This window comes from Struthio camelus, chromosome Z, assembly GCF_040807025.1.
Source record: "Struthio camelus isolate bStrCam1 chromosome Z, bStrCam1.hap1, whole genome shotgun sequence".
Lineage (NCBI taxonomy): Eukaryota > Metazoa > Chordata > Aves > Struthioniformes > Struthionidae > Struthio > Struthio camelus.
In genome coordinates, this window is record NC_090982.1 from 8,886,805 (window position 1) to 8,899,971 (window position 13,167).

Here is a 13,167-nt window from a genome sequence, read left to right on the forward strand (position 1 = left end):
CCATAACCTTTGCTGTTGGCAAATCAATGTAGAAGAAAAATTGCTCTGCATCTCCAGTACTGCTCTTTAGCTGTGGTTGATAGTATGTTTAGTGGTGTGATACTCAAAGCTGAGTAAGATACAGCCACTTGGAGCACACATGCCGTTTAACATATGTAGCAGTGAATGCAGCAAACTTCTTTACTACTTAGTGATTTGCAGCCCTTACCCCACAGTTCTGCAGAAGGCATGACTTTTTGTTTCAAGGTAAATGAAAATAAATACAAAGTTATCATAAAGACATGCCTTGCCCCTCCAAGAACAGCTTAAAGCACATAATTCAACACCGGAATCCAAAGCACAGCAGCCTGCAAGAATACAGTAGTGAGAACTTAACAAGGACCCCAACAGTGCTCACATCAAAGGAGTTCATGTATTCAAAGACAAACATTTAAACACTGCCTTGTATTTTTTTTTCCTTGTTCTTCTTTATTATTCTGTTGTTATTACATGGGAGACTCCCCAGGTATGAGATTCCAAGAAATAGACTTCCAGAGAAGTCCAGTACCAGCATGAACACTTAAGGTTTTCTCTCCGTGAGTGTTCCTAGTTTTGTAGAAAAACGCAAGGAAACCAAGCTGGTGGCTTAATAATTGCTATAAATTGCTCTGCGAGAAGTACTAAACTTCTGATTAGTGGAATGTTTCATTAGAAGCAGTACTTGTTTTGGGATGTCGGATGAGAAGGAAGAGTAATACGAGAGTTGCTATATAACACCACATAATATAGGGAAATCACAGGAGAAATCTTGAATGTGCACTGCAGATATGACAGAAATAAATAGCAATTTGACCTCAACGCTAACTTGAAGTGCCTTAGATAAACTGCGGTTTACAACTAGCTGGATATCTACCTCTGAATTTCCTTCTGTAGAATTTGGAAGAACCATATGCTGCCTTTTACTACACTGAACACTTATCTCAAATGTTGCTAATCTATCTAAGCCTTACTTTTTACTTCAATAATTGTATAACCAAAACTTCAATCCAGCAGTGCTTATTACTTGTATTATTGTAGCCTCCAGATTTCCTAAACACAGGCAATCCAGCTCATTCTGCTGGATACTTTTTAAAGAAGGACATCCAAAAATGTCTACAGAACTCAAATGCAAGAAAACAGTTGACAAGGTACATGGAAACTCCTCCTTTTCAACATTACACAGCATCTCTACACATAACCAGCCAACTTGTACCCATGATTTTTGTGAGTACCATGGAAAAAGGGATTTTTTTAAAAGAAAGATTTCAAACAAAACAGAGAAGTGGTTCTGTAAGTATTTATAAGGAGTTCTTCTCAAATGCAAGGGGAAATATAACAGAAATCTTAAATATTTCCTAGTTCAGTCTTAATAATGTATTCTTTTGATTTTCTTTCTCCTGGTTTGTTAACTGTAATAAAACTTATTAAAGAACTTAGATTTAGTTTTGACAAAATAACTCAGGATAGAGCCAGTAAGACTTTTGGATGGGGATCACCTGCTCACCTTCTGGGACAAAATCAACTCTCTGTGGTCTAGATTAGCCCTCCGGACCTTATCGTCAGGTAGAGATGAAACATTTATTAGCACTGAAAATCTAAGCTGAAGACGAGAACGGTTTCAAGCATTCAAATACTGAATACATGAGAAAACCTTTTTTTCCCCAAATGAAGCTCATGGCCTACTTTTCTTCCAATTAACCTGTCCCTCTGTACTTGCCCCAATTGCCTTCATACACACAGAAGCCCAGAGCTGAACAAATAAAATCCCCCACTAAAACCAAAAGGTTCAGATGCCTAAAACTCACTTAATTCCAAAACTGCAAGTCCTCAGAATGTTCCTCTAATACTAAAGGATCCTTAAACCTCCTTTTTTTTTTTTTTTTAAGATATTAAAGTACTCTGGAGCCTAAATTAGCAATTCTGTGCTCTCTTAACAGGATCCTTCACAGGATCAAGTGATTTGATGCTAGCTCACACAAAATCACAATACAAGAACATGGAACTCCTCTGCCTAATTCATTCCATTCAACAGCTCAATATACACACACATTTTTAGTCCCTAACAAATTAAGGCTTCATATATTTTTATAGGTGGAACCAATGTTATCTTTAAAAAATCTCAGTTCCTGGAATGGTATTCCTTTTCTCTATTTAACAGCACTGTAGTTACACTGTGATAAGGAATTAGATTTGAATTTCCCAGGCCACAAGCAAACGGCAAAAATCTTTTATTTCCCCAGTGACTGCTTTATGACACAGTGGAAGCCACAGGAAGTGTCTTAGGTTACTGTACTTAAAACGGGAAGCAGCAGCCCTGATCAAAAGTGCTTGGCTTCTAGGGAAGGTTCACGGATAAGGACCCAAAACGGAAAGAGATGCTTCCTTGCAGCTCTGATTGGCATACCTGAATTTTAAACACTTCTCTGCTTCCCTGTGAGCTGGAGGTCAGAGAAAGCTGAATATGCTGAGTTTCTAATCAGCTCCTGGCTCGTCATGTTCATTGTTGTGGATCCTGCTCTGACACAATAAACTTTTCAATGTACTCTACAGAGCTCCCACAGATCATAGGATGCTCCACTTCAAATGTTATGTGCTAAAAAAGTAAGACACCACAGCTTTGTCTCCTTCACTGGACGTTGCCCAATTTAAGCATGTGCCAGCACACCCAAAAGAGGAGCTGGAAGAATAAGTGCAACGTGCCATTTGGAGTCATGCAATCTGAAAGCCTGAGAAAACTGTACAAATTCAAGTTCAGACAACAAGTAGGCTACACTGATGCAGGTCACCTAATACAAACACTCCTCAGTTCTCTCTGAATGCATTTGGTATTCATGTAGCTTTTACGTGCTCTTTATATGGCTTATGTAATTCAATGTAGGGTAAGGCAGGGAGATGTACCCCCTGCACTGATTTTTTGTAAATAGAAGCTGGAGTTCAAACAGTACAAATTCCTCACAAAGAAGTCTGATTCAAAGAGGCTGTTAACTAATAGGCCAACATGAGCAGTTTCTCAACTTCTTTTGCATTAAATAAAGATGATTTACAGTTTGAAAACCTGCAAAATAGAAGTCTCCAAACTACATTTTGGATTAAAAGCTATACTTCCTACTTCCTAGCTAAGTGTTGAGCTATCTAACACTTCTTAAGGTTGAAAATTGGGTTTTCACAACAAACAGGCTTTTAACTCACCAGCGAACAACATATTATACTCATTATTACTTACAGTTTTTCTTCTGGGAGGCGAAGAATTCATGGTATGATCCCTACATATTTTGGATGATCTTACAGGTCACAGTGAGAACTTACATTAACAAATTTGAAGCTACTTATTGATATTACTAATACAAGCTGCACCATTAACCTAAAGGAAAAACCTTCTGGAGCTAAATGTTCTAAAATACATCTCTTGAGCAGAACGACTATACTTGTACGGAGGCACTCTATGCCTAGTTTTTAAGTTATACTTCAACAACTTCCTATCAAGTGGTCTTTAAAGGGTCCTCTATATAAAGGGAGACTTACAGGATCAGGTCCTAAATGGAATTATTTTTCAGAAACAAACTTGTCAGCAAATCCTTGTAAAGACTGAGAAAAAAGTGAAGCAGTTAAAAAAAAAAAAAGAGTTGGGGGGGAGAGGAGGGAGAAAAGGAGGAAGAGAGGGGTGGGAGAGAGGGTGGAGGGGGGAGAGAGAAACAGTCTCAGTTCACCTGTCTTTGTAGTTTATCACAGTATCAATAATAGCATTCATCTGTTTTGTCAGTTTGGGTGGGTTGGGTGACAACTTCTCTGCAGGAGGTCTGCCTCTTCTTTTCTTTGCTTTCTCTCCATCTTCTTTCCCAGAATCCTTATCCACATTTCTTCGTCTCTTCCGTTTTTTAAGCCGGACTTCCTCTTCCATTTCTTCCAAATTGCCGTCTTCAATCGCCTGACAACCATGGATTCAAAAAACAGTATTTTTAAACAAAATAAATATTGCAAAGAGAAATAATAAGCTGCATTTAAAAACTACAAAAACATAACCCAACAGGATGTAGATAATTCAACTCCAAATGTTCAGTTTATTTACAAATAAACTTCCAATAAAAAAACTGAGGTGCTGGCAAGCAAAGAGACACTAAACTTTAATTCCTTCTAAGAATCCCACTACCACCTAAACAGATGCATATTCTTTTGAACCTTACATTCTGCACCAAGTCATAATTTCATACACAATGAGGGCCTGTGGTATCATGTCAGATAGTGTACAAAAAACATTAATTTGTTGACCTCAGTGGCAGTTCTTGAGCATGTAGATACAAGCGAAATACAACTTTGATGTGCCCGCTTTCAAATAGGATAGTCTAAACTGTGCTTGGCTTCCAGTAAAAGATCACATACAGTTCTTTCGGAATACAAACACATAGACAATTTATGTAGTAACACAGTAGACTCAGCTTCTCTTCCAAATAGTTGAAGTGACTTACAAACCATCTAAGCATTAAAATCATCTCTAAATCTCTAATTTTCTTTCAGAATAGCAACTAACAAAGAGGCAGAAGCACTGACAATACAGCGTTTTACAGTAAAAAGCACTCATGGGATGAAAAAAAGAAAAAATCCACACACAGTCACAAATAACAAACACTAGTTTCAGTTACCTGCAAACGAGCACTTTTAACTAGACCCAGCAGCACTGTGCAGAGAGATAATAAAATCTCTACAAAAACAAACTAGGAATAAAGGGAACCTGTTCACACACTGACTATCAGATCCATGTGATAAACGAAGAAGCTGAACTCTTCTTGTTTTGGGAAAACCAACAAAAGACAAAAACTAAAATACTGGGTAGTAAAAGAACTGACGTTAAAAAGAAAAAAAAACTATAAATCTTAAAATCAGACTTTCTGATTAATGCTTTCTCAGAATGTAACTGATGTTGATATTTGTCCCTTTTGCCTCTCAATATTGCCTTGAGTACATGCAAATGCTAATCAATCCTTTCTGGTAGCTGAAAGAGCTCTAATCATAAGGCAATTACCTTCATTTCTCCACAGCACCAAACATGGCTAATATTTATGATCATGTGAGTATAACAATCTATATAAAAAGAGCGACTGCAGCCCAGACAGAATTGCGTTCAATTGTGTACAACGTCTCTTGAAAAACATTTTGTGAAAAAACCCAGTGCACAACACAGAACAACCTGGCATGTTAAAAACCAGTGGGATTTCAAAATCTGTTTCCTATGCATTCTCCGATGTGCAGATCCACAGAACAAACATGAACACAGAATCCTGAGGGACAGCCTGAAACTAGGCCTTAATAATCAAAAGACAATTTCCATCATGCTTCCACAGCGTTCAGATAACCACTATGAAGGAGGCTTGAGATCTGATGAGTTAGGAGGAAAAAAGAAGAAAAAAAAATCTACACACAAATTCATTAGTATTCATTTGGCTAAAGCAGGACACCCACCATACACCACTGCAGCTCGCGAAGATTAAGAAAAGGAAATTCTCTGCAAATCTTGGAAGCTAGAAATACTAATAATAAATACAGCATGCAAGGCTGTCAACAGTTAATGTCATTGCTCTCCTTAAGCACTCAGTTGTACATAGAAACACAGAGAACACCAGCTTTTGATGTGTTACACACCTACACATGCCTGTGATGTAGTTCTACTGAATCTTCAAGACGGCAATGAAAAAGGATATTTACCTTATCACTATCAGCAGGCCGGCTATCGGAAATCACAGTTAGTGGGGATAAAATTAACAAGCCAGCAAAGCAGCGAGCTGCTAGTCTCTTCATCAGCTGATCAGGAAAAAAAAGAGAGCTGGGGAAAGGCTATGTGTTCATATACGAGTAATTTTATTTTACTGAAAATTTAATACTGAAAGGATTGTGGATACTCAAATCTGCTGTTTCATTCTACCTACTACAAGGCCCGAAGCCTTCTTCCTTCAGCTGGCTTTAATATTGACAACTACTTATCTTATTTCTCCCCTTATTATTCCAGGCATCCAAATTAGATTTCTTGCTGAGTAGTTACTGATTCCTCTTAGCATTCTAATTAAAATAGCAAAATCAGACAATTGCATATATGATTTTAAAATGAAAATATCCTGTATGCATTTAAAAATGTGTTTATTTCAGAAAAAACATTTTTACTGCTCTGTAGTGAACAGATCGAGTTTTGGTTACTGAAACTGTTAAACTCTCAAACTGACTAAAAAATAAAGAAAAAAATAAAGAAAGATGGTGATTTTGATGGGTTTCCCCTCAGAAAATGGGTATGTACTGAATTAAAACATATTTATATTTTTGTTTTCTTGCCAAATTTTCCTCCTCTCCCCAATAACAGTGCTGTCACCACAGAATATACTAACACCTCATCTGAGAATTCTGTGTACAATTCTTACTTAGGGTATATACTATTTGGGCGAAAAAAAAAGGGATAGGAAGAAAAGGTAAAAGTGTTAAGAATTTTTTAATACTACATTTATGAATGTAGTAAAAATGAACAATAAAATTAAAAAAACCCAGAAAACTAACATATAGTCTTGTACTCCTCAAATTAGTGACGAGTAGATAGCAAATTAGTTTTTAGAGTACTGTATATTAGCAAACGAATATTAGAAGAAATTTATTACTTGGCTAGCAATGCATACATCATTACTATACTTACTTTCAAAGTTTACGTGCATGAACGTAAACTCAATTTTTCTTAAATTAAAACTTTAGTGTTAGTTCTAGAAAACTGTTATGACACAAACAGCAGACAAAACACGTTAATGTGACACCTAATTAACATTATTTCTCAAAGAGCAAATTTATCTTTTGGATATAAGCAGTAATATTTAACATCAAACTTAAAATTTATGCTGCTCCAAAAGATGCCTTAAAACTACTTATCGGAAGAGATGTTAAACCTCTACGCATGCATCTACACACACACACACACACAAATATGTGTGTATATGAACAACAAAATACTTATCAAACTAATTCGTCTGACTGAGCTCTTTGCTAGAAAAATTTACTATAGTAGTCCTTAAGTGCCATACCAAAAAGTTACCAGTAAGATAACTGACACAAATCCCAAATACAAATCTCTTGCTCCTAACAGATGAGCGTTGCGCGAGAGTGCAAGACACAACACAGATATCTCCCATGCTCAACTGCTTCCAGATTAATGAGATGAATAGAAAGGGAGTACAGTATATAAACGAAAATTTAACACCTTCCTTCCAGTAAGAAAACAGGACAAAAGACTACAAGTTTGGAGTCTTTTTTTATTTTGAAAGAAAATTTAAGAGTCCAATTTTGCAATGAAAGGCACAGGATATCTTCAGTTTCCAAAGAAACTTGGGGAAGTGTCAGGACTTAAAACATTAAGTCCAGAACTGACAAAATCCTTCTGCTCTCCAGACCCTTACTGTTGTGTTCTGCTTCATGTCTATGAAACAATTTTTTTGCTAAAGACCTAAGACCATAGAAGCTTCTCAAGACACCAGAATTTTAGGAAGGAGCATATTGACTATGGATTAAAGAAATCAGGCCTCTGTCCTCAAAAAAGATGCCCAAACTAAAACCAAATGAAAGTGGATTTTCCAGAAGGCAAGAAGTTGCTCCTGAGACAGTAGGCCTTCCTACTGCTGCCTGCAATTATATTTTCATCATCATAAAGGAAAATTTCTTAGGCTTTTTGGGGTGGTAGTATTCTTAGTAAAAATTAGTACTGTTACATGAGCACCACAAAAACAAAGTAAAGAAAGATCAACATGGAAACTTTTTTGTTTCCTCTTTTTGAAGAGTAAGGCATTTGAGATGTATTCTTAATTTCTTCTTGAGAGTCTGCAAAAAATGGCCCAATATCATGGCTGAACAACTTTTCAATTGAGAATTATGGAACTAAAGAAGCACTAAGAGCTACAAGCCTGAATTTTGTTTGACGATAATACCTTTTGTAAGCCAGTCCTTATATTAGTCCCTCATTAGATTTCAGATTCATTTGATATGAAACCAGAATCAAGTAATTTGAATTTGGTCATATAGTCAATAATGGAGGTGCTGAGCATAAAAATTAGTTCTGGTGTCCAATGCTGTACTTTAATATTTAGATGACACAACATTGTAAGAACTTTTTTATCCTTTGATCTGAGATCATTGCCATACTATGTGATAAAGCTAAAGTATAATGAAAGTTATTACTATTATGTATAGTTAAAGAAACTGTACACACAAAAATAACAAAAACAGTGGTAGGGAGCCATATGATAAGTCCACTTATCATAATGCTGAAAATCTGTTTGGATTAAATGAGACACTGCACAGAACAAGAGATCTAATCTTCTCTTACTGGAGTATCCCAAAGAGCATTAAAATAGCTTTCCCCATTCCCTTCAGATATCATGCCCAGTGTCTCTCCAATCTGTAAGGTAGAAAACACACAGCCCTTGTAACTAACTTCACCATGTGAATAGATTTGCAAACAGGCTAATTATTCAACTCGGTGCTTCCACGGATGGTATAAAAAATCCAGGTGAACAGAAAAAACAAAATATACCCATACAACAGAAATATGAACCCAACCGCACAGTGTTTCCTGAAGTATGAACTTCTCCTAGGACAAAAAATATCTTATCTAGGCACTACAAGCTCATCTTTTCCAAAAGATCCTCCTGTTTAAAATCCAGTTCCCCTTACAGTTTCTCAACACTGATCTTTGATGTCTGGGGCTGCTTACAACTTCCATATAACTGAATTATTTGCTGGCCCACTACAGCTACTTCCTCTACTCCATAATGGAATAGCTCTTGCTCTGCTAAAACACATACATCAGTATACTACTGATGAAGATTCTAAAGAAGAAAAATGTCAAAATACTGCATGCAAGGACAGTTAGATGACACGAACATAAGACACTCTATCAATAAATACAAGTAAATACAAGGTCAGTATGGTCAAAGTCACTGAATTTCCTTTCCTTGTTGGATAGCATCCCACAACAGATATGCAAGGCTGATTTTCCTGGGACTAAGTAACTTAAACACAATATATATTAAATTCTGTCAAAGACAGAGAATCAGGGAACACATCTAGTTTCTCCTTGCTCTGTTGACCCAGTCTGCTCCAGAAAACAACTGATTAGAGACATTCAGACAAAGAAAATTCCAAATAAATGTTCTTCTCAAACACATAGAACTTCCACAAGATAAGGAAATTGAATCTTTCAGCTAGATATTTAACCATGAGTGTTTCCACTTTCGCTTCACTAAAGTTTGTTTCCTTTTGACAGGTTGGGAGAAGGTACACTGTTTTTTGTTTTGCATTTGAAAACTATTCATAGATGCCTAATTATTAGTATAGAAACTCAAGGTGCCTACTTTTAGTTGTATATTAAGGATAATAATAATTTAAATCATGAGTAACTTTTCCTTCTTTCCATTTTGATTTAAAGGCTGATGCCAAAATTTGTTAGTACAATGCAAGCACATACTTACCATTAAAAAGAATGGCCTCATCCAAAGTAACATATCATATCAAAAAAAAAAGGTATCTATTTCAATTATTTATAAGATCAAAATTTTAATCTTTAGTAACTTGGTTTTGGTTTGGGATAAAAATTTCAGATAAAATACCTATTTAATGTGACAGTTACTAAGTAAAGCATCACCCTGAGCCAGCAACAGTCAATTTAATCTAAGTTATAACAAACTACATTGGCAACACCATAAATTTTCTTTCATTCAAAAGTGAAACCTTGTAAAAAAATTAATAATTAGCCCACCCACCCACTCACCCCAATGATTTTAAATGGAATCAGTCAAACCTCATTTTGCAGCTATGAGCTTTTTAGAAACTTTGGGGACAGACGGACTGAAAGGCACAATTAGAAATGATACTGGAACCCACAGACTATTAAAGGAGTACAAGGAAAGGTAGATCAATAGGGAGGAGAAAATGGGTGAGAAAAAGGAAGAGTTGTACTAGTTTTATCAGGTTGATTGTGAAGATGCTTTGCTTAGCCAACCCAAGCACTGGGAAAAAGCATACTCACTATATTACAGACAACTAACATTGAACTACCAAAAATCAGTGTTATTCTGCAGTTCAACAGCTACTCAGCCACACACTTAAAAGATCTACAGAACTATTTGTAAGGGTCTTCTGCAGGTTTTCAACAGCAAGTGTGATTCACCTCTCCCATTTTAAGTATATTTGTGCTTTATGTCTTGTTAGGAAGTCTTCATTTGAATAAACAGCTTGTTGACCCAATCCAACCTAAGCTGGGAGCAGCAGAAAGAGAAACAAACAGCCAAATCAGAAACTATGAATATCAGCTTCTCACTCTTTATCACTGAACAGTCTTTTTTTACTTTCTGCCTCTTCTTTTTAAAAATCTAGATCACATACGGAACAATTCTCATCACTTGATAAAATACAATGACAGAACTCTCTCACTCAAAATTGGAGGAGATATGCCATGGACTTGTGAAATACTACACGTGAAAGTTGCTAAATGATAAATGTCACATTCTGAAAGGAATGCTATGGCTGTCATTCTGAAATAGATGGCATCCTAGATAATTCATATTGTTCAGAATTTTCTAGTGTGTTGATGACTCAGGGTGTAACCCACATCTGTTAAATAGACTGGCAGTGGGAATATTTGCAGGAATTTCTGAAGCATAATTAGAACAAAAAATTAGTAGACTGAATGAGAAATAACTAATTTAAGATCTACACGGCCAGACTACCATTTATGTAAGCACTGCAGGCAAATTTATCAGAAAATAGAAAGTTGATCATTTATAGACTGTCAGTTGTAAAGGAATAGTTTTCATCTCACTCAAGCTACCTTTTAAGACTGCAACTGAAGTGTTAAAAATTAATTTAATTTTTCTCTTTTAATTTGGAAGAATTAAGTGATGATAAAACAGGAAATAACTATGATCAAGACAACATGCACTTCTTTTGAAAAGATAATATTACAATATAAATTTTTTCTATGCATCCTTATTCTTCTATGTTGCCCAAAGAAAAAAAATCATTTACCTACATGCATGCATGAAGACAGTATTCAGATCATAAACCACTGTTTTCACGCATCAAAATTAGCTCATTAGCCCATCTCTACAAGATTTATAACTAGCGCTCAGAAGTCATGAGAAGCTACACTTTCTCTTTACTTGCACAGATCTGAAGCTCAGGATGGAATATGAAGAATCTCTCAATAAGCACAGAAAACGTTTGTTTTTTCATGACTTCTTATAGCAAAGGTTTGCTGCAGGAGAAATGGATAAGCAGGAGATGCAGGAAATCCTCTGACGTGAATTCAGGTAGGGAGTATCTTACTTCACACTAAGAGAGGTCCTGTTTCGGTGAAATGGCTCTGACTGCAGAGAGGTTTTTCTTGCTGTCTGTTGCAGTCTTTTCATTTGTGAATCATCTACTGCATGTGATTTTTAGCCAGCACAGAAAAACAGTTAAAGGAAGATATACATGTCTCCTGGCTTCAGATTCACAGGTAATCCATCTTGAAGAAAAATCTAACATTTCTGAAATGCCTCACTTTCTTCCATTTATCTTGTTGAGTATCATAGAGATGCATGTTTGTCATATAGAGAGGATTCTGGATGCATTTAGTGCCTGCTCTTTCACTGAGGAAGGTGAAGGGCTTTTTCCCCCCTCTGCTTTTATCAGCATTTTCTCTCTGACATATCCACAATTCTGCTTCAGAAATTCTGCTTCTATTTTAGCAACGTAGAGCAGATTGTACTGACAAAGGTATTGCAGAACAATCAGTAATACAGTCATCCTTTCTTTTTTCTCCATTCTCTCCCAGTGGAGGGAGCATGGACAATTAATCCTTTGAGAAAATTACCTTCAGGGGGGACAGGGGAGGATTACTTTTCTCATTTTTCCTAAATGTCTTTGAAATAAAAGAAATGGAATGTAATCAACAGCATAACTCTTTTGTGTCCCACAGTAGAAGATGTTTTGTTCTTCTTAGTGTCTTATAACTTTGAAGGAAGAAAATAAGTGGTTTCCAGCCAGTTTCTACTGTGGATTTATCTCGTACTTCTCTCCTCCTTTGGAATAGATTACTTCTAAGATATATCTCTTACTGGTGGGACATACTGTTCTGCTGCCCTTCAGAGATGTAATTTTTCTTCTGCTTTTAATATTTTGCTAATAGAGTTGATTAATTAGCTTAGGACTTAAGAAAAGTGTTTAAGATACTTAGTAGCATTTATGGTAACGACCATATCCCTTTCAGGGTTCACAGACAAATGTCTCAAAGCAAGGGGAAACAAATGCATTGAAGTCATGAAGAGACTCAACAATGAAGACTAGATGATTATCAAAAATAGGAACTACCTCTCTTTTGGAGAAAAAGCGTGAAATATTCCCATTTTAATGTTACTGGCCCTGGCACACTGGCAGTGTGTCTAGTATTAGTATTAACATTAGTATTAACATTAGTATTAGTATTAACATCACAGTGTTAGGTACTCAAGAGAGACTTCTCACATTTGATTTTGTTCCTTATGAGTAAACTCTCAAAATTCATTCCTTCAGAATGAGAATTGTAGAATGATTTCTTAAGTTCCTCTTACCAAGTTTACAGGAGCTCGCCTCTCGTCATTCAGAGAGCATTGCCTCCTTTCTGATTTTGAAACTCTACTAATTAATTAAATCAGAAGACAATGGCATAAAGACAGAGCATATACCCTCAAGAGCTCAGTCCCCTGGAAAGAACCTTCAGTCTTAGCTCTTTCCTGGAAACTATTTGCTTGTAATGCAGCCCCCCTGCTCAAGCAGGGTCCTCTAGAGCACATTACCCAGGATCACGTCCAGGCGGGTTTTGAATATCTCCCCGGAAGGAAACTCCACAGCCTCTCTGGGCAACCTGTGCCACTGCTCAGTCACCCTCACGGTCAACAAGTGTTTCCTCATGTTCAGATGGAACTTCCTGTGGTTCAGTTTGTGCCCGTTGCCTCTTGTCCTGTCACTGGGCACCACGGAGAAGAGACTCGCCTCATCCTCTCGACACCCTCCCTTCAGATACTTGGACACATTGATCAGATTCCCCCTCAGTCTTCTCTTCTCCAGGCTGAACAGGCCCAGCTCTCGCAGCCTTTCCTCCTAGGAGAAATGCTC

General features: G+C 36.7%; 1 protein-coding gene across 18 annotated transcripts in view; it reads right to left on the reverse strand.

Moving 5' to 3' along the window:
• Positions 1-13,167, reverse strand: part of SMARCA2 (SWI/SNF related BAF chromatin remodeling complex subunit ATPase 2) — a 118,977-nt gene that overhangs the window by 12,469 nt on the left and 93,341 nt on the right. For all 18 annotated transcript variants that reach the window (XM_068926548.1, XM_068926542.1, XM_068926536.1 and 15 more), the window contains one exon: positions 3,726-3,943. In XM_068926548.1, coding sequence (XP_068782649.1) covers positions 3,726-3,943 — 218 coding nt within the window. The remainder of the gene's footprint in view (positions 1-3,725; positions 3,944-13,167) is intronic.